Here is a 27063-nt window from a genome sequence, read left to right on the forward strand (position 1 = left end):
TAGTGTATAAAGTAGTGTATATAGTGTATAAAGTAGTGTATAAAGTAGTGTATAAAGTAGTGTATATAGTGTATAAAGTAGTGTATAAAGTAGTGTATATAGTGTATAAAGTAGTGTATAAAGTAGTGTATAAAGTAGTGTATATAGTGTATAAAGTAGTGTATAAAGTAGTGTATAAAGTAGTGTATAAAGTAGTGCATATAGTGTATAAAGTAGTGTATAAAGTAGTGTATATAGTGTATAAAGTAGTGTATAAAGTAGTGTATATAGTAGTGTATATAGTGTATAAAGTAGTGTATATAGTGTATATAGTAGTGTATATAGTGTATATAGTAGTGTATATAGTGTATAAAGTAGTGTATATAGTGTATAAAGTAGTGTATATAGTGTATAAAGTAGTTTATATAGTGTATATAGTAGTGTATATAGTAGTGTATATAGTAGTGTATATAGTGTATAAAGTAGTGTATATAGTGTATAAAGTAGTGTATAAAGTAGTGTATATAGTAGTGTATATAGTGTATAAAGTAGTGTATATAGTGTATAAAGTAGTGTATATAGTGTATAAAGTAGTGTATATAGTGTATAAAGTAGTTTATATAGTGTATATAGTAGTGTATATAGTAGTGTATATAGTGTATAAAGTAGTGTATATAGTGTATATAGTAGTGTATATAGTAGTGTATATAGTGTATAAAGTAGTGTATATAGTGTATAAAGTAGTTTATATAGTGTATATAGTAGTGTATATAGTGTATAGTAGTTTATATAGTGTATATAGTAGTTTATATAGTGTATAAAGTAGTGTATATAGTAGTGTATATAGTGTATAAAGTAGTGTATATAGTGTATAAAGTAGTTTATATAGTGTATATAGTAGTGTATATAGTGTATATAGTAGTGTATATAGTGTATAAAGTAGTGTATATAGTGTATATAGTAGTGTATATAGTAGTGTATATAGTGTATATAGTAGTGTATATAGTGTATAAAGTAGTTTATATAGTGTATATAGTAGTGTATATAGTGTATATAGTAGTTTATATAGTGTATAAAGTAGTGTATATAGTGTATATAGTAGTGTATATAGTAGTGTATATAGTGTATAAAGTAGTTTATATAGTGTATATAGTAGTGTATATAGTGTATAAAGTAGTTTATATAGTGTATAAAGTAGTGTATATAGTGTATATAGTAGTGTATATAGTGTATAAAGTAGTTTATATAGTGTATATAGTAGTGTATATAGTGTATAAAGTAGTGTATATAGTGTATATAGTAGTGTATATAGTAGTGTATATAGTAGTGTATATAGTGTATAAAGTAGTGTATATAGTGTATAAAGTAGTGTATATAGTGTATATAGTAGTGTATATAGTGTATAAAGTAGTTTATATAGTGTATATAGTAGTGTATATAGTGTATAAAGTAGTGTATATAGTGTATATAGTAGTTTATATAGTGTATATAGTAGTGTATATAGTGTATAAAGTAGTGTATATAGTGTATATAGTAGTTTATATAGTGTATATAGTAGTTTATATAGTGTATATAGTAGTGTATATAGTGTAGGGCTGGACAATTAATCAAATTTTAATCGCGATCACGATTTTGACTTCCCACGATCAAATTTGCGTGATCGAGCGATTATTTTTTTTAAAACGTCATTTCATAGAACGCTCCGGGTTTTTTGCAAAGCCAGTCTCCCACTCCGTAAAGCCGTCTGCTCATGAGCCAGTCAGAGTAGTTCACTGCACCCTGCAGGTTAGTTTCTAGATGTAGAGAGTCCCAGAGGACAGAGTAGCGGGAGGACAACTCAACAGATAGCAGTCGGTAATACGTCAGTCTCAAGGTTTACCAGTTTACCAGTAAACGCAACACTTTGTCCCGTCTGTTGTTTTTTAGACAACAGCAGTGACCAGTGCTAGTCGGTGCTAGTAGCGTCTGTTAGCTGTTAGCTAGTAGCGTCTGTTAGCTGTTAGCTAGTAGCGTCTGTTAGCTGTTAGCTCTTCTAGGACGCACCGGTGCTAATGTCCTCGCATCCGCTGCAATGCTGTTTATATGGATACGGTTTAATTTTGCGTTACGTGACCCATTTCGTCTGTAAAGCCGGGCCTGTGTGGGATCTCTCCTCTCCTCTCTCTCCTCTTACTCTCCGCGCCCCGCCACACAGCGGCCGCCGGTCCACACTTCTGACATTTGTCTACAGTTTTAATTTTCTATTAACACAGCTGTATATTGTTAAATATGAGGGGCAAACCTGTATTTGTACCAGTGTTTCCATGGTAACTCTGCTATCGCGGCCGCTACGGCGAAGAACACAGAAGAAGTTACTGAATGCAACTAACTTCAGTTGGTAGAGTAACAGCGTGGGAGACGCAGCTGCTGGACCTGGACCAGAGATGTGACCCATGGCCAGAATATCATAGTTCATAAAAATGCAGCGCAGTGACGATCCAGACGTTTCATACACACGTTGTGTGTCTCCGCCGTTCGACCCGTGCTGGACCCGTTCATGATGAGTCAGCCGTCTCCCTTTGAGTACGTCCATCACCCCCCCCCCCTCTCCAGTTATAAACAGCCTATGTGACAATAAAATTTGTTTTGGCTAAAATCAACAAATAATCGTGAAAATAATCGCGATCAAAATTTTGATCAAAATAATCGTGATTATTATTTGGGCCATAATCGTGCAGCCCTAATATAGTGTATAAAGTAGTGTATATAGTGTATAAAGTAGTGTATAAAGTAGTGTATATAGTGTATAAAGTAGTGTATATGGTGTATAAAGTAGTGTATAAAGTAGTGTATATAGTGTATAAAGTAGTGTATATAGTGTATAAAGTAGTGTATATAGTAGTGTATATAGTGTATAAAGTAGTGTATATAGTAGTGTATAGTAGTGTATATAGTAGTGTATATAGTGTATAAAGTAGTGTATATAGTAGTGTATAGTAGTGTATATAGTAGTGTATATAGTGTATAAAGTAGTGTATATAGTAGTGTATAGTAGTGTATATAGTAGTGTATATAGTAGTGTATATAGTGTGTATATAGTAGTGTTATAGTGTATATAGTAGTGTATATAGTGTATATAGTAGTGTATATAGTGTATAAAGTAGTGTATATAGTAGTGTATAGTAGTGTATAGTAGTGTATAGTAGTGTATATAGTAGTGTATATAGTGTATATAGTAGTGTATATAGTGTATAAAGTAGTGTATATAGTGTATAAAGTAGTGTATATAGTGTATAAAGTAGTGATATAGTGTATATAGTGTATAAAGTAGTGTATATAGTAGTGTATAGTAGGGCTGGGCGATATATCGATATAAAAAATATATCGATATATTTTTTAATGAGATATGGAATTAGACCATATCGCATATATCGATATAGTTTAAATTTACGCTGTGATCCTCCAAGCAAGCTACTGCCCTGGCGCTCTCTGCACTGCTCCCCACGCCTATTGCAATTGTGGAACAAGTCGGATTAAAGAAGCTACTGAAAACGATGGACCCCAGATATGAGCTTCCCAGTCGCAACTACTTTGCACGAGAAGCACTGCCACTAACGTACACTGAAGTCAGGCAGAGCCTCGCTGACCGGCTCGCTAACGTCACTCATTTTGCGTTGACCAGCGATATGTGGTCGAGCAGGACATGTGAGTCTTACATGAGCGTGACAGTTCACTTCATTCAAGAGGGGAGATGAAATGGGAGATGAAAACCGCGTGTCTTCAAACAAGTTATTTCCCCCAGGATCACACCGGTGAGCATATCAAAAAAGGTACTCCTGTTGTATACAGTATTATGTTTTACATTTTATTTTTATTTAAACAGCTGAGCTTTTATTTATGAAGCAGGTGAAGAAACCTGTTAATTATTTATTCATTTGATTTTGCAACTGTTCACTGAAATTGCTGGTTTCAATAAAACTACTTTTGACATGTCATATTTGGCTTTGACTTGTGACTAAACATTTGCGGAAAAAATATCGGGATATATATCGTATATCGATATTCAGCCTAAATATATCGGGATATGACTTTTGGTCCATATCGCCCAGCCCTAGTGTATAGTAGTGTATAGTAGTGTATATAGTAGTGTATATAGTGTATATAGTAGTGTATATAGTGTATAAAGTAGTGTATATAGTAGTGTATATAGTGTATAGTAGTGTATATAGTAGTGTATATAGTGTATATAGTAGTGTATATAGTGTATAAAGTAGTGTATATAGTGTATAAAGTAGTGTATATAGTAGTGTATAGTAGTGTATATAGTAGTGTATATAGTAGTGTATATAGTAGTGTATATAGTGTATAAGTAGTGTATATAGTGTATAAAGTAGTGTATATAGTAGTGTATAGTAGTGTATATAGTAGTGTATATAGTAGTGTATATAGTAGTGTATATAGTAGTGTATATAGTAGTGTATATAGTAGTGTATATAGTGTATATAGTAGTGTATATAGTGTATAAAGTAGAGTATATAGTGTATAAAGTAGTGTATATAGTAGTGTATAGTATGTATATAGTAGTGTATATAGTAGTGTATATAGTGTATAAAGTAGTGTATATAGTAGTGTATAGTAGTGTATAGTAGTGTATATAGTAGTGTATATAGTAGTGTATATAGTAGTGTATAGTAGTGTATATAGTAGTGTATATAGTAGTGTATATAGTGTATAAAGTAGTGTATATAGTAGTGTATATAGTGTATAAAGTAGTGTATATAGTAGTGTATAGTAGTGTATATAGTAGTGTATAGTAGTGTATATAGTAGTGTATAGTAGTGTATATAGTAGTGTATATAGTAGTGTATATAGTAGTGTATAGTAGTGTATATAGTAGTGTATATAGTAGTGTATATAGTGTATAAAGTAGTGTATATAGTGTATATAGTAGTGTATAGTAGTGTATATAGTAGTGTATATAGTAGTGTATAGTAGTGTATATAGTGTATAAAGTGTATATAGTAGTGTATATAGTAGTGTATATAGTAGTGTATATAGTAGTGTATAGTAGTGTATATAGTGTATAAAGTAGTGTATATAGTAGTGTATATAGTAGTGTATATAGTAGTGTATATAGCGCAATTGTTTTTTAAATGTTCTGCCATATGAACAAAAGTGTTGTAACATTTGTTCTGCAAAAACTTCCCAGCATTTAGTTTATAAAGTAGCAGTTAAATAAAATATTTAGTGTACAGCTCAACTTAAACATAAAGTATTTATCATGCCCAGAGATTGATTCATCTGGTTGGAACGTGTTGCTAAGCAACTCCTTCTTATGTCCACGTCCTTCTATGTCCACGTTGATCTGTTGTTGCTCTAACTCTGCAGCCTTGCTGGACTGGGTTTAGAGCCACACATCTTTATGCACTCCGCAGGACACTGTCAAACGCGCTGTTAAGCAGAGACACTGAGGGACACTGTCCAACGCGCTGTAAAGCAGAGACACTGAGGGACACTGTCCAACGCGCTGTAAAGCAGAGACACTGAGGGACACTGTCCAACGCGCTGTAAAGCAGAGATACTGTGACAGAACGCTGGAGACACAAAGCAGGGGACATGATCAGAAGGCAGAAGGCTCGCAGCAGCGATCAGATTCCGTATCTATTCGTGCTATCTGTCCTAACTGTCCTATCTGTCCTATCTGTCCTATCTGCGGGGACTTTATTTAACACATTCCACTGCTGTGCAACTTCAATACAGTGTCCCGCGCATGTCTCAGCCTAATGTCAGTCAGAGCACGTGAATGCAGCGCCAACTTTTCATCAGTATGATGCACTGGAACTCCAAGATAATTATGATTACCCGGTGAGTCCAGTAGTCCCCAGTGAGTCCAGTAGTCCCTGGTGAGTCCAGTAGTCCCCGGTGAGTCCAGTAGTCCCCGGTGAGTCCAGTAGTCCCCACCCAGTGAGTCCAGTAGTCCCCGGTGAGTCCAGTAGTCCCCGGTGAGTCCAGTAGTCCCCAGTAAGAGAAACAGCGCGCACATGTTGTAGCGTGGTCGCTTTTGCAGTCCTCTCATTTTCAAACAACTCGTGTATTCTTCTTGTGATGGCGCGTCTTGAGGGAATCTCATACCTGCCGTCGTTGTTGGGATCCTCAGACCGACGTCCTCCACCAGACCGATGGACCTGCAGTCTATAGCTATCCACGTTGCTATGGCATTTGTTAGCGTATCTTGCCTTTGTTTATCTAAACTTACCCACACGCTGCCTCTAACGTAGTCTGCCGAAGCCCCGCCCACTGTGTGTGTCGTTGAATGATTGGCTGGTATCAACTGTCAAGGTGATATTTCAGACTGGAAGTACTCCGGTGATATTTCAGACTGGAAGTACTCCAGTGATATTTCAGACTGGAAGTACTCCAGTGATATTTCAGACTGGAAGTACTCCGGTGATATTTCAGACTGGAAGTACTCCGGTGATATTTCAGACTGGAAGTACTCCGGTGATATTTCAGACTGGAAGTACTCCAGTGATATTTCAGACTGGAAGTACTCCGGTGATATTTCAGACTGGAAGTACTCCAGTGATATTTCAGACTGGAAGTACTCCAGTGATAAGAAAATTCAACTTACAAAGCCTGTGAGCAACAAACTTTTCCAATAATAAAGAAATAATAAAAATTGCATTAACGCGCGATAAAAAAAGTTGTCGGCGTTAATTATATATTTTTGTATTATATATTTTACCTCGGGCGTCTCGGCGGGACACACCATCCCCCACAGCGTGTTGTGTGTGTGTGTATATATGTAGTGTGTATTTATACAGTGTGTATTATATATTTTACCTCGGGCGTCTCGGCGGGACACACCATCCCCCACAGCGTGTTGTGTGTGTGTGTATATATGTAGTGTATATTTATACAGTGTGTATTATATATTTTACCTCGGGCGTCTCGGCGGGACACACCATCCCCCACAGCGTGTTGTGCAGCTGCCGTGGTTTGGCGAGCTTGCCGTCTCTGCCGATCGGAGAGTTGACTCGGCGCAGGTGGGACAGCGTGGAGGCGAAGGTCAGGCGGTTCAGCACCTGCAGGGCGGGAATCAAACAGCTGTTGGTGGGGTCAGGTGGTGTGGGGACTGCACGCGTGCTGGCTGATCCCTGACCTGGGAGACGCCGGCGCGAGCCTGGTGGGCCTTCTTCACGTCGCCCCAGTTCCCCGTGGCCAGCGAGTACTTCAGCCCGTCTGAGATGATCCGGGTCTTGATGGCGAGCTCCAGGTTGAAGTCTTTCCCGCGGTCGATGAACTTCTGGGCGTAGATCCGGATCTCCTTCAGCAGGTTCTTAAACATCCTGAAAGCATCAGGCCATCCACACATTAACGACTATGGACACGTACGTGTGTGTGTGTGTGTGTGTGTTGTAATGGCAAAATTACATTTAACCAATGATTTTCATATTAATTATTCATAATAATATCTTCAATGCCTCTCAGAGTATTTGGTTCCTGTATCTGTCCTCAGTGTGATCTCTTTGTAGGAGACAACTGGATATGTTATGACTTTGCATTTTCCCACCAAGGATAGATGACGTGGAGCCTGACAGAAACAGTTGCCTAGAACGGTGTTTATCATAGCAGGTCCCAGGTCGAGACCAGAGCCTATCCAAGAGACAAGATGTCCTTTTTTAACTAAGATAGAATGACCGGTCAAGACACTTGGACACACGAGGGACAGATTCAGAAATACGTAAGAGCTCCAACTGTCTGCCTGAGGTCCACTGATTGTTATGTTTGAGATTAAACTGGTTTCCAAACAAGGGCTGGTTTTCCTCTGGGGGCACTGCATATAAAGAAGTGTATTACTGATTGTATTTACCAGAATGTGTGGTGTCACTCTGTTACTCTTTTTCATTGTGAACTGCCATTCTCGTCATTTTTTGTTTGATTGTTCTCTCGAGAAAATAATTAAACTCTTTCACCGAATATCTAAACTTTTAATCCAGTCTCTAGCCTGTCTTTATTTTTGTTTCAACAAGGTCTCTTCTTCACAACAAATTCCTCCCTCGCTGAACAGAAACTTCCATAACAAACTTGGCGTTGTCGGCAGGATTTCAAGGAGGGATCAGAACGGGACTCCGCTGGTGACTGATGACAGCTAGCACCCAGGGATCTGAGGATCACCTGCCTCTAAACCTCGCCAAAACATCTTTGAGAGACAGAGGGTCAGAACCGCGGAGGGCTCGCTGATTCCACTCTGAAATCCAAACGAAAAGGAAGCAATTTCAAACAGCGGGGGTAAGTTAGAATTTCAATTTTAAACAATTTGAATTGGATACCGAGACACCGTGTGAGACAAAGACTGACCAAGGTTTTCACTGGGATTATTTGGTGAAAGTTTTATCTTTTGTTTTGGGAAATTTTAGGTTTTTACAAAAACAAGAGAAAAAGGGTTTTATTCGTGGGTTTAAACATCCAGGTTGTTGAACAGAATAAACCACTAATTTGACATCATCTCATCAAACAAGGGAGTAGGACGGGGTGAAGGATAGATTTTGAAATCATACAGATAAACAGTCATCGTAGCTGCCTATCTGGATTTTCATCGAGCTAAAATCTATCACAGATAAACAGTCATTGTAGCTTAAATTAAGTTACAGCTGTTTTCAGGTTTTTCGCAAAGTTTACCGAGAGACTAAACTGGGCCGTATAGTGACGATTATACGAAAAAGAAGTACTTCAATTAGCCTGCTCATTTCATATTTAGACATGGGCAATAAAGGCACAAAATCACACGTTCCTTCAGGCCCGTTGGTTGATGAGATGGTGAAACGATATGGTCCACAAACCTTAGATTGTTTGGCTTATTGGACCACTAAGCATGGCTTCCCTGAGAATGGCTCTTTGAGCACAGGGAAGCTTAGGATGCTAAAGCAAGATTTAGAAGAAGAAGAAAAATTATTGAGAGGGGGTAAAACACCTCCACCCATTAACAATAAGCACCCAGGATTTAATTCAAATAGAGAAAAACAAGAATGTTTTAGTCAGTGGATGGAAGAAGCCACTTGTAGGGAAAGAAAACAGATGAAAAACTAGTAACTAAGGAGGGAACAGATAATGCTGTTGAAACACAGAGAGGAGAAATGAACACTGTCACTAATGCATTTTCCCTCTATCCGAGTCTTAAAGATGGCGATCAGCTGCTCAAACCACCACCCTACCCTCCTCCAGCACCCAGGCCGAAGGGAGAAACACCGTCCGTGTCTCCCCCAGAAGCAAGCACCAGGAGCGGACCAGATCCCACACAGCCCCCACCTCGCTGCAAGCTCTCTCTCTACAAGCAGCCACGGCCTCTCCCCCACCTACATCTGACAATAACAGCAGCATCGGGTACCGTCATCCAATGCTACAAATCAGCGGAGCAGGCTGACAAGAAGAGAAACAGAAGAAAAATAACTTTGACAGTGTCAACGTTGGCTGAACAGGGGGGGGGGGGCAGAAGCAGAGGCAAAGCGAGAGGAAGAGGCAGAAGACGAAGTGGAGGGCAGGGGCCAGCAGTGGACCGAGACACATGTTTCAACTGCGGAGGAAGAGGTCACTGGGCAGACAAATGCCCATCCCGAAATACAGAAGGGAGACGACAACCGAGGGGTCCCCCAGCTGGGGACCGCACCTACAGCCAGCAACGGGTGGATGAAAGGGAGGAGGGGAACGGGAGTGGTGGAGAGTCTGAGCCAGTCTGCACCGGATAAGGGAAGTAAAAATGCAAAACACACTAACTAATCTGCTTGCAAAGAAGTAAATGCTTTCACACGCTACAGCCCATAAACATCACACTCTTCCTCACACAATAGGGAGAATTCTAGACGCAATATTGTCACCTAGAACAAAAAACATTTAGAAGGTATTCCTACTTATGTAATGTTTTTATCTGAGGTGTTTAAATTGGCTGCTACAATTTTAAAAAGGTGCATGGAAGGGATGTAGAGTTGGTTTAGAGGCATAGACTGTGGGTTGGGTTTGTGTTTAGGGTGTATGTAGTTGGGTTTTTAGGTGCAACAAATTATGTGCTTCAAAAATTTTTATTTTTGAATCAAAAGCTTTCTGGTGGAATTGTTCTGTGCAAGAGTGCAAGTGGAGCAGTTGTCCCAGAAAGATTTTCAACCTCATGATGTGTGTACATAGGGATCTAAATGATTCGGAGCAGGAGAGAAGGGCAACATGTTCGGTTTTGCTCTCTCCTGTGTCCTGTGAATTTGTTAGGTAGGGATCTAATGTTTGGCATAGGAGTTTTCTCAAACTCCTACAGGTCTCAAGGTTGTGAGATTAGAAGTCACAGCCAGCCTGACTCATGGTTTTTCACACACACACACACACACATCTCAGCTGATTTTTTCAGTGGTGAATCTCTCTGGGTCATGCTGCAGGCCTGCTGCATGAGGCCAGAGATGGGATTTAACCCCTTGCTGACTTCATGTCAGAACTAAACCTACATTACACTTATTTTGTCTTATCAGGAAAAGATGACATGTTTGTTGAAGATTTTTTTTTTTTTTTTTCAAAGAAGATACAGATGAGCTTGAGTGTGCTTACATATACTGGCATGAATATAGATGTGCAGTAGAAGTAACCTTGATAAGAAGAGAATGTTTTCAGAATCCAGCACTCATAAGCTCATATCTCTCTTTGTCCAAATCTCACACAGATCAGTGGAGAAACTTGGGACCATGTGTCCTAGACTGTGACCAGCTGACTGACCGGACTGAAAGTTTATCCAAACTCCTGTCACACGATGTGACAGCTACGCGCAGTGTGTTCCAGCAGAAAGAAGCTGACACACACACACACACACATTTTTGAATAATGTTGTGACCGTCTCTCCCTCAGATATCTCTCCGTTGCTGTCCCAAGTGCCGAATCACCTGTGGGCAGCGCATAAGTATGACGTGGGGCTCATAAAAATTGTCAGCCTGTCGTCATCACTCCTCGCTCAGATTTCAGGCCCAAAAAACCTCAGTACCCACTGAAACAAGAAGCATTAACGGAATCAGGCCGGTTTTTAACTCTCTTTGAAAGCAGGTGTTATTGTTCCGTGTCCTGATTCACCGTTCGCACGCCTATTTTCCCTGTCAAAAAATTCGTGATAAGGGAAAACCGGTCGAATGGCGTTTTGTTCAGGACCTCAAAGCAGTAAATGCAGCGGTCCACGCACGTGCTCCCAATGTGCCAAACCCTACACTAAATTCAAGGAATTCCAGTGGGGGGGGGCACAATATTTTCCTGTTGTTTATTTGTCTAACGTTTTTTTTCAGTTGTCCAGTGAACAAAGACAGCCTTTCTGGGTTGCCTTCTTATGTGATGGTAAGGCCTACACATTCACACGTTTAGGATAAGGATTTTTTATTGACAGCCCAACTGTCTACAACAAAGCACTGAGAGAGAGCCTTGAAAGATTAACTATTACACTATTGCACTGTTGTGCCACCTGGCAGCAGAAGGGCACAGAGCTAGTTTAGCCAAACTGCAATTTGTGAAAAAAGAAGTGCATTTTTTTTTTTTTTTGGGTCATGACATTTCAGCGTCAGGGAAAACATTATCCTCATCTCGAATTGAGAAATAGTTTTTCTCCCAAAACTTGAAACAAAGAAACTAATTATGTCATTTCTATGGATGTGTTCCTATTGTTGTGTTTTCATCCCAAATTATGCTCAGTTAGTTCAGCCTTCAGCTGACATAATACATGGTAACAACTTGTCTTCAGATGACCAAGGGGGACTAGGCGTTTGTAAGTCTTAAAAAAGCTTTTCAAAGCCCTCCAACCTTAGGTTTGCCAAACCCTAAACTTCCATTCACTCAGACAGTGGGTGAACATTTGGGCTGCATGACGTTTGTTCTCTTGCAGCCTCACGGTGACAGGCTCTGGCCTGTGGCCTAGTTTTGCTCCATTAACATTGTTAGTGCCACATGTAGTTTCTCTGATCCTATTGGAGCAACAATCTTCACATTTATCTGCAGCACGTTATCTATGGTTACACACATGTCTGCTTGATATGCCTAATGTCACTGTTAAACATTTTACAGTGCTTAACCCTGCTTCTCTTATGCCTGTGCCAGGAAAGGGAAAGCCGCATGACTGTTTGGCTGAGTTGCAACACACCTGTGCTCCGCGCCCAGATCTGACTGACACACCGGTGCCAAACTCAGATCTGGTTTTGTATGTGGATGGGTCAGCCTCACGCTGCCCTGACACCGGACAGGGACAGGTAGGGTTTGCTGTAGTATCAGATTCAGAAACCTTAATTGCTAAACCTCTTCCCAAACACTTCTCTATGCAGGCTGCTGAACTCATTGCTCTCACTGAAGCATGTAAACTGGCTGAAGGTTGTCTGTTACAACCTACACAGACTCCAGGTACGCCTTTTGGGGTTGTACATGATTTTGGGGCATTGTGGAAACACCGAAACTTCCTAAAGTCTTATGGTAAGCCCATTTTGCATCACCAATTGATCATTGATCTTATTTCCATCTTAGCTGGCTAATACAAATGTTCTGCACACACACAGTGCAGCTGACTGATCTTTCACTTGCAGAATCAGTAGCTGCAGAATACAGTGGAAAAGGGCAGAGTGCACCTTTAAAGAGGAAGTCTGGCAGGGGCCGGATCCAACCTTGCCTTCCACACCATTTGTTCACGCATTTTGCAAAGTTGACACATGGGCCCATGGGACCATGTGTCAAAGGGGCGAGTGCTAGTATTGTTAAAGAAAACATGGTACACAAAGGCCTTCACATCATTTGCAGAAAAGGAAAATTTTGTAAAGCAGGCATTTGAACATATCATGATGAAATTTGTAGATCTCACACCGTCACAGGTGAAAAAGTTTTGTTTGATGATGGTTGATCAAAATGGGTGGAGGTGTTTCCCGCTTCAAAACAACTGCTTCAGTGTTAGCAAAAGCTCTAAATAACAGAAATTATTATATTATATTATTGATAATATCAAGTCGGTTGTCAAGTGATAACGGCACCTTAGAACAAAACTATGTACATGTGAATGAGGGTAAGAACGCGCAGTAACCTCAGTCCTTTTGAAATTCTCTTCGGCAGACCACCCAGTGTGGGGGTTAGAAGCTTCTAGAGCACCCCTTCCCTCATCTGCTCTGTGCGAGCATGATATGTCAGGTAGGGTGTACAACTGTCTTCTGCTCTCTCTGCCATAAGAATCCAGGTGTCTGCTGCCCTGCCCCACCCAGCAGCGTAACAAACTACAGGAGGAAAAAACTGGCAATCCAAACGCTGGCAAGGTCCCTTCCAGGTTCTTCTGGTCACCCACAGCAGTGAAGGTTGCTGAGAGGGCTCCGTGGATCCACGCACCACACTGCAAGAGGGTTCCAGGACCAGGGGACAAGCCAGTCCCGCCAGACACCCGGAAGTCCGTGGCCTGACAGACTAAGTTCTGTGCCACCAACGCTGCAACACAACTCACCAGAAACGAGGCAGTGGTAAAGACTGACTCCGACGGTGTGTCATGTGCTAGTGGACGAACCTCTGACACCAGAAGAAATCCACGGCACCAGAAGCAAGACCGCCTGATCTACAGCCCGGTACTGCATCGCCAGCCACCCACACACACAGCACACCCTGAAGGGCGCAGCACTCGCTGTGACGATGGAAGAACACAGGAAGACAGACATGGTGTACACACAGATGTATTCTTGTTCTCTGTTTTCTGTCTGTTTTGTGGGGGGCACCATTTTTTGTTGTTAGACAGATATGATAGAGATAAATCTGACATAATTTATTCTAACACCACTTCTTCTCCCATAATGTTACTACAGATATTGATGCACATACACACGCACACTCAGTTTTCAGTCTCAAATAAGGTTAAAATGAGCAGAGCGCTCTTCACCTTTCTCTAGATAGTATTGGAAACAGGGGTAAACTTATATAAACAAATATATATATATGTTTATATTAAATATATATTAAATATAAACAAAGCAACAACCTTAAGACAACAGACTTCATGGTAGTAGCTAATGCATCAACTACCTTTCTGTTGTAACCATGCGATCACTTTCAGTCCGAAAATGACAAAATCAACTCAAATGATTAACATTGTGTAAAATAAATGAGTTCTTTCTTCTGACAAAGACAACGCATTCATATTCCAACGTATGACTAGGCTCAATCAGCAAATTTACACGCGATGTAGGGATGATTAATGTTGATTAATGATTGTTTCCCCACTCACAGAAAACGGGCTTCACCCATAAAACCACTCGTGCTAAACCTAATTAACTATTTGTACATTGACTGCATTTTACTTTAAGAGCTTAATGTAAAATGATGAGTTACAGTAGCAAATTTGTTTCAGGAATTCTTCCGTGGTAGGGTTTAGTTATAACGCACATGATATTGATAAGATACATGAAAGTTTGGAAAATCTGACCGCCGTCATGTTTGCGGGGTTCAGCGATTTCCCTAAAGCCTTGTGGGCTATGCGTAACATGTTACTTCAGAACCAGATGGGTCTAGATTTACTGTTAGCAGCTCAGGCTCTGTCATGTATTAGGTGATCAATGCTGCACATTCATCCCAGACATTGCAGGTAACCTCACTGACACCGTCCATCAGTTAAACCACCTCGCCACTAGTCGTAGGGCTCAAGATGTCCCTCACACTTATTCAGGGGGCGATTGGGGCGCTTGGATATTTGGGGAGGGGTGGAAGGCTTGGATGGGGAATATTGTGATTCCAGTAATCTCTGTGATCTGTTTCTGTTTTTGAAGTATTTGTTGTATTATCCCATTAATATGAATGATTATTTCCTTGTTTTCTCTTGAGAAAGTTCAGTATCAAGCCTTACAACTCCAAGATGATGGTCCTGAAGTGTTTCATTTGCCCTCTTACCATGAGGACGGTTGCAGCTCGGACTCAGCTTCCTGATTCATAGAATGCATTTGACTCCTCATCTTTCTTTTAGACTAGATGTAGTGGTAGCTTGTGCCCAGAGGCTTAAATCCCTCACAGAAAAGTGTTTTCCTTTTCTTTTTATTGCATGTATGCTTCTGGTAATTTTCAAATGTATGATGATTAGGGTTGTAATCAAAAGTGGGGAATGTGATGGGAAAATTACATAGACAATGATTCTCTACATAGGCAAGGACTGCTTATCTGTGTGTTTATTCACTTCCTACGCATTCGTAAAAGTCATCTGTTTTAGGTTAAATCACCACAATGTCTCCTTCATGTGTCTCCCTAGTTCACCCTTGCCTCATAAACAATGTGACTGCTTCCTACGACACCTCCTCCTGTTTTAGGGCCCTCAGTCCCCAGGGACAGCAACCAGTGTGACTCTGTTTATCACCGGAATAAACAAATGGTAAAAGTTCAGGCTGCCCAAACTTTAGGTCAGAAATGGAACTAATCTATGGAAAAGATAAATCTCTTAACTTCTAAGGTAGAATGACAGCGCCGGCCATCTGCTGACGCAATAATCATTAGGACAGAGACAGCAGCTGGCTCCGTCAAGTCTGAAGAATGAGATGAAGTGTTTTGTTTAGGTTCAAAGTGTTTTCCCAAAACATGATAGGGTTTTTCTGTTGGGGCAGAGGAGGATATAAGGAGCTGTCCAGTGTTACACGGCACCAGAATGTGTAATGTCACCTTGTTACTCTGTTGCATTGTGAACTGCCATTCTCGTCATTTTTGTTTGATTGTTCTCTCGAGAAAATAATTAAACTCTTTCACCAAATATCTAAACTTTTAACCCAGTCTTCAGCCTGTTTTTATTTTGTTTCAACAAGGTCTCTTCTTCATTTTACAAATTCCTCCCTCGCTGAACAGAAACTTCCACAACACATGCAAAAAATCTTTTTTCATCAGTTTTAGTAGTGTAGTGGTTATCACGTCCACCTCACACGCAAAAGGTCCCCTGTTTGCAACAGGGTGGAAACATATTTCTTTGTTCATGTTGACTTCGCACATTTAAACTCTGCTAAATTGAACTCTGAATAACCTACACGGAAAAATATTCCTGACGTGAAATCATGGCCAGGATTACTGAAATGTCCATAGTGCAGTAGTCATCACATTCAGGAAATCTAAAATTGATGCAGAAAAACTAGTCCATGCATTTGTTACTTTAAGCTGGATTACTGCAATTCTTTATTATCAGGCTGCTCGAAAGAGTCCATAAGGACTCTTCAGCTGATCCAGAATGCTGCAGCACGTGTTCTGACAGGAACCAGGAAAAGAGATCACATCTCTCCTGTTTTAGCTTCTCTGCATTGGCTTCCTGTAAAATCTAGAATATAATTTAAAATCCTTCTTCTCACCTACAAAGCTCTTTATGTTCCAGCACCATCTTATCTTAAAGAGCTTATAGTACCTTATTACTTTCTAAAAAATGCATATATTTTGCTATGGTAAGGCCTCATATCCAAACTACTTTGGCAGATGTAGTAGTGTCGATGTAGCCTTGGTAAATAATTAGCAGCTGGTAGATAAATCTCTACTTTTTGGAATTATTTCTTTTTGCTGAGACTTGTGAAAACATAATGTGGCCATGCTGACTAATCGTTTTCAGTGGTACAATTTAGACCCAATCAAGCATTGGTGATTCAGTGCTAAGATTCAGGAGACATTTCTCTGATTCCTGACCAATACAGCTTTGCTCTACTACTATTCGGAATTAGTCCTTGCACAAAAAGGGCATGTTTGTGTGAAGGCAAACAGCTAATTTCTGGTGACGTTAACTTCTAGATTTCAGTCATGCATGTTAGCTCCATTTTGGTTGTTGGTGCACTAGGCAGCCCAAGACACTGTGATCCCTGTTTGATGGAAAATGGATAAAATTACCTTTTTGCTGACACTTGTGAAAATGTGGCCATGCAGACGGATTAGATAGAATTGTGTATCATAACAATGTTGCTGGTACGTCTAAATGAACAATGGGCAACCTACATCCATCTTGCTAGCACCCAAATCTCCGTACTCATCTCCCTGCTTGGATAGTATGTCCAAGGACATACCACATATGTTCTATAACCCTTTTCATTGGTTAGCTACCACTCTTAAATAATTCCTTTCATTGTATCAATCTCAGAAATAACCAAAGAATTAAAAATTCCATTCATGTGCTTGTGCCAGTGTTCAACCACCTGAATGTCACTGTATTTTCAGCATCAGTTTTCTTGTTTTTAAAAAAAGCTGCCCTGTGTGAGGGTTGAACTCACGACCTTCAGATTATGAGACTGACACACGGCCTACTGTGCCAACGAGGCTATGAAAGGCATTGCAATGGTTTGCAAAATTTCAGAAAAACTAACAATTTGGTCGTCAATCTTAATAAAAACAATGTATGTGGAGACCTATGTACTCACACAAAGGCTAAGATTGACCCTAGATGCTTTGTCATGACCCCGTGAAAAGGGGAGAAAAAAGACTGTGTGCAAAGGTTGTATACATGTATGCAAGGTGTATGCATGGATGAGTGTGAGGTATGGTGTCAGCGATTTATGCTGGACAGAGTAAAACTGACAAAGATGAGCGGGAGAGGTGCTGGACTGAGAGACCTCTAGGGCAATCACAGATGCACAACCAATAATAAAACACTACTGGGTGAATGCGTTCAGAAAATGAAGAACATTGTTCAGAAAGCTTAATGAAGCTTCATTTGACCATAACTATTAACCTCCTGAACCTGGTAAAAGGTATGAGGTACTCATGTGAAGCTAGCCAGTGATTTACCTACTGTTGGTGGTCGGCATGCCAACGAGGCTTGAAAATTTGCAGATGGTGATTCAGAGGAGATGTAACAGTTTAAAGTGTAAAGTAACTTAATTTTCTAAATTGTCCGCCTACAGTGCCAACGAGAGCTCTTCTCTAATATTACCGGGTACGCAATAGCTATTCAACTTCGGAAGGTATTGTTGATCTCAGAAACAACGATAGACAGCACCATCTTATCACAACGCCCATGTTTGTGTTTCTTCAAAGTTTGCAAAAACATTTACATGAACTTGCATATCAATTGATGAGATTTTGGAGGTCAAAGGTTCAATGTCAAGGTTAATTTGTCCTCATATCTGACCATCCGATTCTTGTGAATGCAATATCTCTGAACGCCTAGAGGGAAGCACTTTAAATTTGGCATACAAAACAACTTGGAGTCGCGGATGAACTGATTTCGATTTTGGAGGTCAAAGGTCAAGGTTACTGTTTCATTATGTCTCCAGAACTGTATATGTATTTCTCCTGAACTGGTGAGCTTTGTGGATGTAAAGCCCCAGTGGCCTAATGGATAAGGCACTGGCCTCCTAAGCCAGGGATGGTGGGTTAGAGTCCCATCTGGGGTGATTTTCAGCAGAGTGGCGCAGCGGAAGCGTGCTGGGCCCATGACCCAGAGGTCAATAGACCAAAACTATCCTCTGCTAACTCTCTTTTGCTGGTGACACAATGGTAGACACTCTGAAAGGGTGATGCATCAATAGATTCTGACCCTCAACCTGATTTCCATGGTGAGATGAATCATAATATAACTGCTGGAAAGGTTGTTGACAGTGCCATGAAAATTAATGTTCTCGAGGAAAATCATGTTCTGGCAGTTTACTGTCCATTTTGACGAATCGACATCCACTACCCTGTCAAGACCCTGTAGTAATGACTGTAGTAATAATGAGACGCTGGAACAACAGGTGATTTGATTTTTGGACAGCAACGACATTTGTTGACAGCGGGAACATTGAGGATTGTCATTCTCTGCCGAGCAAAAACAAAACGGCCACTCCATTGGTAATAATCCGGTTCACCAACATAAAGAAAATGTCTGCACTCCTCAGACAAGGAAGGAAATTAAAAGGCCCCCAAGTTTACATCAACCAACACCTCATCAAGAAAAACGCTGATATCACCAAGAAAGCACTCATACTCAGAAACAAAACAAGATCAAGGCAACATGGGCAAGCAATTGTAAAATATACATCAAACTTCATGGGTCTACGCCTGAGGCAGCGAAAGTGATTCTCATCAGGACATCACCGAGCTGGATAAGTTTGAAGAAGGAATGAATCAAGATCAACATAGGCCTACATAAGGTAAATGCACACAAACTGAACTAGATGTATCAAACACAATGATCATGGCAAACTTGGACTGAAACTTTTCTGTTACATATGATAAACTGAACTTGGAAACTTTCAAATACACAGAACATAAACCACAAGACGTTGAAAATAACATTGACCCAGATAATTGATTGATGAAAATTTCTACATTGGTTCCCACTGCCAGTGTGAATATTACACAAATACATAAAAGTGGACGACAGAATATCAGTTATACATTTTAACATCTGGAGCCTTATCACAAACCTTTCAATAATCAAACAGTGCCTAAAACAAATGGAAAAAAGTTCACAGCAATTGCAATAACAGAGACTTACCTTACGGTAGAACAGGAGTTGGTGGAGATGAGGGATATGACCTGTAATTCATCAATAGGAAACAATCAAAGGGTGGGGGGGTTGCATTATATATTGACCAAAGATATCAATGTCAAATAGTTAATGAAATGTCTTTTGTTTTAAATATAGTGATCATTTACATGGAGTTTTGGTGGAAATATGCTGCTCTATACACGCTAAAAGTAGTGATTATTTACATGGAGTCTGGTGGATTGGTGATGGTGATGTCGGGGCTGTTTTATGAAAAACTATAAGGATCTTACTCTTTAACTAAAAGGTCTATCTCTGTAGGGATCCATCCCATAATGTTGTTACACACTTGGATTAATAATCTGAGTCTTTCAGCACTTTAAGTGGAAACGTTCTCTTATCAAGGAGATTAAACACAGAAACGGCAGGAAGGATAAATCCACCAAATCAAGTCACAAATAATCAGCACGAGGCCTCGTTTAATTTCGTTTTTTTATTTAATTGATCCACATTACAAAACATTTAAAACAATTCAATCCTTGATGTTATTTTACAAGTTTGCTTTCTATTATCTGATTTAGTAAAACATCATCAGTGTCTTTACTTTCAGTCTGAACAGACCTCAACAGATTTAAAACCACATTCAGTCACAGAAAATATGAAATGTCAAAGATTATTAAATGAAATTCCACAAAGTAGGAAAATATGAGGTTAAACTACAAAACAATAACTCGAGAGCGTACAATTAAAAAATTGCCATCTTCTATTATGTTGTAATGATGAAAGGACTGTTTGATGAAAGGACCAATTTACACAAATATTGAATTTGTGCTTATTAAACTCACAATGCTCAAAGATTATAGTTTTTGCCAACTTTTGGGAGTTTAGAAATATATAAGGGAGACAAAAATGTATTCCTAAAATGAAAATTATACTGACATCCTGTCAGCCCAAAACAGTTGTTTCTAGAGATGAGAAGAAAGTTTCAAAAAAAAAAAAAGTTTCAAACATGTCTACGTTTTCCAACCAAAACATCTTTAAACGTCTTAATGTTTCTCCTTCCCACGGTGGGTACATTGTGGTTAGGGTTGGGTACCGAAACCCGGTGCTAGTACGGCACCGGTGCCTTAACACCCGGTATCTATCGGACCAAATAGTAACGGGGATTTTGGTGCTACTGAAATACCAGGGCTGCCTTTTTCCATCTAGTGGTTGTTTTTGTCATTAAGCAGCAATTTACTGGAGAAATATTACATTTAATTTGGACCATATAGTAATAAGCAAGCCGTTCTTAAATGTTGCTGACTGTCTTTTTGTGCTCCTTTTTTTTTGAATATACATTTAAAAAATGTATTTTTAAAAGGATGGGTTTGGGCCCTAAATGGTAAAGAGTTCTGAGGAAAGGCAGAAAACAGTCCAGCTGATCCACAATAACATACATGTTGAACAGAAGATAAAGTTACTGCTGGTCAGCCTTCAATGTGGAGAGAAGATCAGAATATAACAACACAGCTATCAGGGCATGAGGAGGAGGAAACAGCTTGGCTCTGAAACATATTCACAACGAGGCAGTGTGAATGCGCTGGTGTCTTTTAAGGCTACTACTCTGAGAAAAGGTTTCCCCACATTGTTCACAGCTGTACGGCTTCTCTCCAGTGTGAATGCGCTGGTGAGTTTTAAGGCTACTACTCTGAGAAAAGGTTTCCCCACATTGTTCACACCAGTACGGCTTCTCTCCAGTGTGAGTGCGCTGGTGAGATTTAAGGTTACTATGCTGAGAAAAGGTTTCCCCACATTGTTCACACAGTACGGCTTCTCTCCAGTGTGATGCTGTGTCTTTTTTCTTGTAAAGGGTAATACTATGAGTAAAGGTTTTCCACATTGTTCACAGCTGTACGGCTTTTCTCCAGTGTGAATGCGTCGATGTCTTTCAGGGCACTCTGTTGTGTGAAAGCTGCCCCACATTGATCACAGCTGTACGGCTTCTCTCCAGTGTGAACTCTCTGATGAATCTTTAAATATCCAGATGATGTGAAGGATTTGTCACACTGCTGACAGCGGTGATGTTTGACTCCTCTTCCTCTCCGTTTCTATCAACAGAGAAAAACCAAGAGAGTGAGTTAGTGAGGTGCCATGCTGTAGAGCTCTATCTTAAACTAGAAACAACATTTAGAGCATGTCTATGGAACATTGTTTGACTGACACATTACCTTTCTTAATTATCTGCCAACATCACTATTATGGAGTTGCATTAGGGGAAATGGAACATCCAGTGTTGGTTAGTTTGTGATATATGAACTACTTTTTCAATCTTTATCTTTATCAATTTATGTGTGGCCTACATTTTGTTGCCAGCCTTTTAGCCAGCTGTTTAGTAACAAATGGGGGATCATCCGGGATTTTTTTGTGCCGGGAAAGTTGTAAATGTAACATTTTCCCACAGATTTTTAGCTTTCACTGGTATCTGTAGGGGTTACCGTGTTGTCTTCATGTTGCTGGAACAGCTCTACTCCAGTAAAGTAAATTGGAACCATTGTCCCTGATAGGCATTAACAATGAGGGGCACCAGTTGACCTTTGAACTTTTGTTTTAGGTTTTTGTTTTTGCTAAATCAAACATGTATAGCCAGCATTATTGTGTAAGTAAGTAATATGGTAGTGGAATGTGGTATTTTCCACACAAGCTACATTTCCTTAAGCATTTCTGAAGCTTAGCAGAGCTTTCTGCTGTGCTCTGGAATAAAACTGCTGAGCATCACTGACGCATCTGACAAACTCAGGCCAAACCAAGGAGCATGTTCATAATAATAGCAGTGTTGTGTTCAATTAGTGAGCTAATTATTCTGTGAAGAAACAGGTGTCAGTTATAGCCCATATTTAATCTATATACTCTATATCTATACTATATATATATATATATATATATACATATTTAAGGAAGGAAGGAAGCACATGTTGCGCATGCTGGTTATATTGCATTTCACACTGAAATACTCATAAAGCAAAATGGCTCGGTCCAGACATTGCCTGAGGAACAGAGGACTTTGAATAAAAAGTTGATATGAGAGGGGAAAACATATAAAGAAGTGCAGAAGATTATAATCTGCACTTAAATTAAGCCCCAGTCAAGACAGTGAAGCATGGTGGTTATGGGATGTTTCTCATACTGTGGTGTTGGGCCTGTTTATCACATACCAGGGATCGTAAATCAATTTCAATACATCAGAATACTTGAAGAGGTCACGTTGCCTTATGCTGAAGATTATTGGGCAGTAGCAATACTAGTTTAACTACTTCTCAGTAGCGTCACTGGTTTCTGTTGATAGGATTTAATATTGACGAGATACGTAAAAGGTTTGTCTGGGTCTCTATTTACAAAAGTCACATCTACTTGGGGTTGGGATTTCTTTTACAAAAATCGTGAAATGTGCAAAACGTACTTTTGCCATATAGCATCTTAAGATGTCAAACAAATCTGTTGAATATCGGCCCTTTAGGGGGCGCTACAGATTTAATTAATGAATCAAATCAAATCAATCAATCAAAATGTATTTATATAGCACCTTACAACTACCAACAGGTGTCCAAAGTGCTTAACAAAATGAGTAAAAACACAACACAATAAAAAGAGTAAATATGGAAAACAGTAAAATCAGAAAAGGTTACAAAGAAACAAAAGAATGAAGTTGTCACACCACTTCTACGTATTAAAAGCAAGACTGAACAGATATGTTTTAAATTTGGACCTAAAAAGAGCGACATCTGTAACAGTACGTATATCAGGGGGTAACTTTTTCCAGAGTCTTGGGGCGGCAACTGCAAAAGCCTGATCACCCCATCGTTTATACCTGGACCTTGTGAATTCTAAAACCAACTGATTTGAAGACCGCAATGACAGGTTGTGTTCCCGTACAGTTGAAATTTCAGACAAATACTCTGGGGCAAGACCATTTAAAGCTTTAAAAACAAACAATAAAATCTATTCTAAAACGCACAGGGAGCCGATGCAGGGTGTAGAGAATGGGAATGATGTGTGCACGTCTAGACTTATTTGTTAAAAAGCGAGCAGCAGCATTTTGAACAAGTTGAGATGGACGTCTGATTCAGACCAACATAGAGGGCATTACAGTAGTCCAACCTTGAACTGATAAAAGCATGAATAGCCTTTTCTAGGTCGTGCCTGCTCAGAAAGGGCTTAACTTTAGCCAGCAGGCGAAGCTGGAAGAAGCTCATTTTAACAACGTGACTGATCTGCTTTTCAAATTTCATGCTGCAATCAAAAGTCAACCCCAAGTTTTTGACAACAGATCTCGTGCAGGAAGCCAGAGCTCCCAAACTCACAGCTGGACCATTCTGCATGCCTGGAGTACTGAAAATAATACACTCCGTTTTATTATCATTCAAATTAAGAAAATTATCTGCGAGCCACAACATAATATCAGCGATACAGCTTAGCAGGGAGTTTAGTGCAACATTGTCATTTGCTTTTATTGGCAAATAGATTTGCAAATCATCTGCGTAGCAATAAAATGACAGGTTGTGCTTCCCAATAATCGCCCCTAAAGGAAGCATATATAAGAAAACAAAATAGGGCCAAGAATGGATCCCTGTGGTACCCCACAAGAGAGAGGAGCAACTGACGAGGAGAGGTCACCAATCATAACAGAAAAACTCCTATCTGACAGATAGGAGCTGAACCATTTGAGTGCCGAGCCTTTGATGCCTACACAATTCTCAAGGCGTGAGAGGAGGACTGCATGGTCCACTGTATCAAACGCCGCTGTGAGGTCCAAAAGGACTAAAACAGTAGGATTCCCGGCATCTACAGACAAGACAATGTCATTATGTACCCTCAACAGTGCAGACTCAGTGCTGTGACGTGATCTAAAACCAGATTGAAATTTTTCAAAAACACAGTTCAGTTGTAAAAAGACTTGTAACTGTATAAAAACAATTTTTTCTAAAACCTTTGAAAGAAAAGGCAGATGAGAGACTGGTCTAAAGTTCGACAGCACTGTAGGATCAAGATTAGGCTTCTTAAGTAGGGGCCTGACCACAGCATGTTTAAAGGCAGCTGGGACAGAATTTAAAGTAAGACAGGAATTAAAAAGAGTAAGAAGACTCGCCCCAATGGTATTAAAAACCTCCTTCACCATTCTGGCGGGGACAATGTCTAAGGGACAGTTGGTAGGTTTCATGTGTTGTACAACCTCACTAAGAAACATCAGAGAAACTGGCTTAAATTCCTCAAACACGGCTGAGTGAGTAGGATAAGCAGGTAAAAACACCTTAAAATTAACACTGGTGATTTTCCTGACATATGCTACTTTATCAATAAAAAAAACAGAGAAATTTCTCACATGTACTGATTGACACATCTGACGGAGCAGAGGAGCATGGATTTATGACTGAGTTATTAGTATTAAATAACACCCTAGGTTCATGGCAACTGTTAGCGATGACAAAAGAGAGATGCTGCGTCTTCACCACCTTCACAGCATTCTGGTATGTGGCTAGACTGATCCTTAATACACCCAGTGACACGTGTAAATTGTCTTTCTTCCATCTTCGTTCAGCTTGTCTGCAGTGTTGCCTAAGGGCTCTTGTGGTGTCATTTAGCCAGGGGTCCGCCTTCGGTCTAACAGCTTTAGTCCGATAAGGGACAATAGAGTCTAAAATGTCAGTGCTTGTGGAATGGAACTCAGAGAGAATGTTATCTGGGGAAGAGGGAGAGAACAGACCATTCTTTATGTAGAACTGTGAGCCCACAAACACAGATGCAAACTCTCCAGCTGAAGAGGAGGTGATGCAGCGGCGCCTAGAAGCTGAGGAGACAGGCTTAATAGCGGGAGGTGGAACACTGATCTCAAATCTGATGGGGAAGTGATTGGAGATACCAGATTCAGTTATTTCTCCAAGTGAAACTGAAAGCCCTTAGGAGATGATGAGATCCAGGGTGTGGCCTAGATGACGTGTCAGCCCTTCCACACATTGGTTAAGACCAAAGGAGTTCAAAAGTGCTTTAAAATCATTAGCAAGTGGGTTTGAGGGACAACACACATGGATATTAAAATCCCCACAAACCAGGAGCTTGTCGTGTTTAGGAACAAGATCTGCTAAAAACTCAGAAAATTCACAAATAAAATCCTTGTTGAGTTTTGGTGGGCGATAAACAACTGCACACAACACAGTAGAATCCAAATCAGCCATGAACAGCTGAAGTTCAAAACTATTAAAACTAAGTGCAAGTAATAACCTATATCTGAACTTGTCTCTGAAGAAAGTGGCCAGCCCACCACCTCAACCTGACGCTCTGGGGGAGTTGAGGAAAGAACAGCTGGGGGGGAGGAGCTCCGAGAAGGCGCTGTCATCACCTGGTTTCAGCCAGGTTTCCGTCAACAACAGAAAGTCTAGGTCATTGGTCGTAAAAAAGTCATTCAATATAAAAGTCTTATTTGTGAGAGATCTAGTGTTCAGCGACATGCGAATTGGGCGCCTTTCAGTCTGTTGGGAAGCACAACTGAGCCGAGCCAATGAATGGCTCATGCGATCTGAAAAATACATACTGTACGTGTCCATTGATCTCCGTTTCTATAGCAACAGACAGAGTGAGTGAGTTAGTAAAGCTCTATGATGAAGCGAGCTAAGTAAAACCAGAAACAACATTCACAGCATGTCTGTGTTTACGTTGGGCTGATGCATTACCTGATACATAATCATTGAAAAAGCGGTTTATCAACAAGTCAACCATTTCTTGTCACTGAACAACAGTTTTGATACCTTTCAGTCTGGTTTCCGACCACACCACAGCACTGAGACGGCTCTTGTCAAAGTATTTAATGACATCCACCTTAACACAGATAGTATCTATATTTCAGTCTCAGTATTACTAGATCTTAGTGCTGCATTTGACACGGTCGACCATGACATATTACTAGACTGATTGGAAAACTGGGCTGGACTTTCTGGCTCAGTACTAAACTGGTTTGAATCCTACTTACAGAACAGGGATTACTTTGTGTCAATAGGTAATTATACATCTGAGCATAAAAATATGACGTGAGGAGTTTCCCAAGGCTCCGTTCTGGGGCCTCTTGTGTTTAACATCTACATGCTTCCACTGGCTTAGATTATGGAGAACAACAAAATAAATTACCATAGTTATGCGTACGACACACAAATTTACATAACCTTATCGCCAAGGGACTATATTCCAGTACAAAAACTGACTAATTGCATTGAACAAATTAACGGCTGGATGTGCCAGAACTTTCTGAAATTAAATGAAGGAAAAACTGAGGTGGTTGTTTTTGGAGTAAATGAGGAATGATTAAAATTCTGCGCTCAGCTTCAAACAACAATGTTAAAAACAACAGACAAAGCCAGAAATCTTGGTGTAGTCATGGACTCTGACCTGAATTTTAACAGCCACGTTAAGACAATTACAAAATCAGCGTACTATCACCTTAAGAAGTTAAAGGGTTAAAGGACTTATGTGTCAACAGGATTTGGAAAAACTTGTCCATGCTTTCATCTTCAGTAGACTTGACTACTGTAACGTGGTCTTTACAGGTCTCTCTAAAAAATGGAGTGGAGTGGTTCACATCCCACCAGTCCTCACTAAGACCAAGAGACTGGATCACATACATCTCTCAGTTCTTTTAAATCAAG

At 40.0% G+C, this 27063-nt stretch overlaps 1 protein-coding gene, 1 long non-coding RNA gene and 1 other non-coding gene across 3 annotated transcripts in view; 2 read left to right on the top strand and 1 right to left on the bottom strand.

Moving 5' to 3' along the window:
• The window catches only part of polr2b (RNA polymerase II subunit B), a 30182-nt gene extending 22830 nt beyond the window's left edge, over positions 1-7352 (bottom strand). Inside the window, exons 1-2 of the mRNA XM_032507260.1 lie at positions 7121-7352; positions 6900-7043 (exon numbers count right to left, since the gene is read on the bottom strand). Coding sequence (XP_032363151.1) covers positions 6900-7043; positions 7121-7333 — 357 coding nt within the window. The 5' untranslated portion in view covers positions 7334-7352. The remainder of the gene's footprint in view (positions 1-6899; positions 7044-7120) is intronic.
• Positions 7353-7858: 506 nt separating this feature from the next.
• Positions 7859-12267, top strand: LOC116675476 (uncharacterized). Its single transcript, XR_004328416.1, has 2 exons — positions 7859-8250; positions 11265-12267. It is a non-coding gene; the product is annotated as an uncharacterized LOC116675476 (long non-coding RNA).
• Positions 12268-18244: 5977 nt separating this feature from the next.
• Positions 18245-18317, top strand: trnar-ccu (transfer RNA arginine (anticodon CCU)). Its single transcript has one exon. It is a non-coding gene; the product is annotated as a tRNA-Arg (tRNA).
• The last annotated feature ends 8746 nt before the right edge of the window (positions 18318-27063 follow it).

This window comes from Etheostoma spectabile, unplaced genomic scaffold (assembly GCF_008692095.1).
Source record: "Etheostoma spectabile isolate EspeVRDwgs_2016 unplaced genomic scaffold, UIUC_Espe_1.0 scaffold00001961, whole genome shotgun sequence".
Lineage (NCBI taxonomy): Eukaryota > Metazoa > Chordata > Actinopteri > Perciformes > Percidae > Etheostoma > Etheostoma spectabile.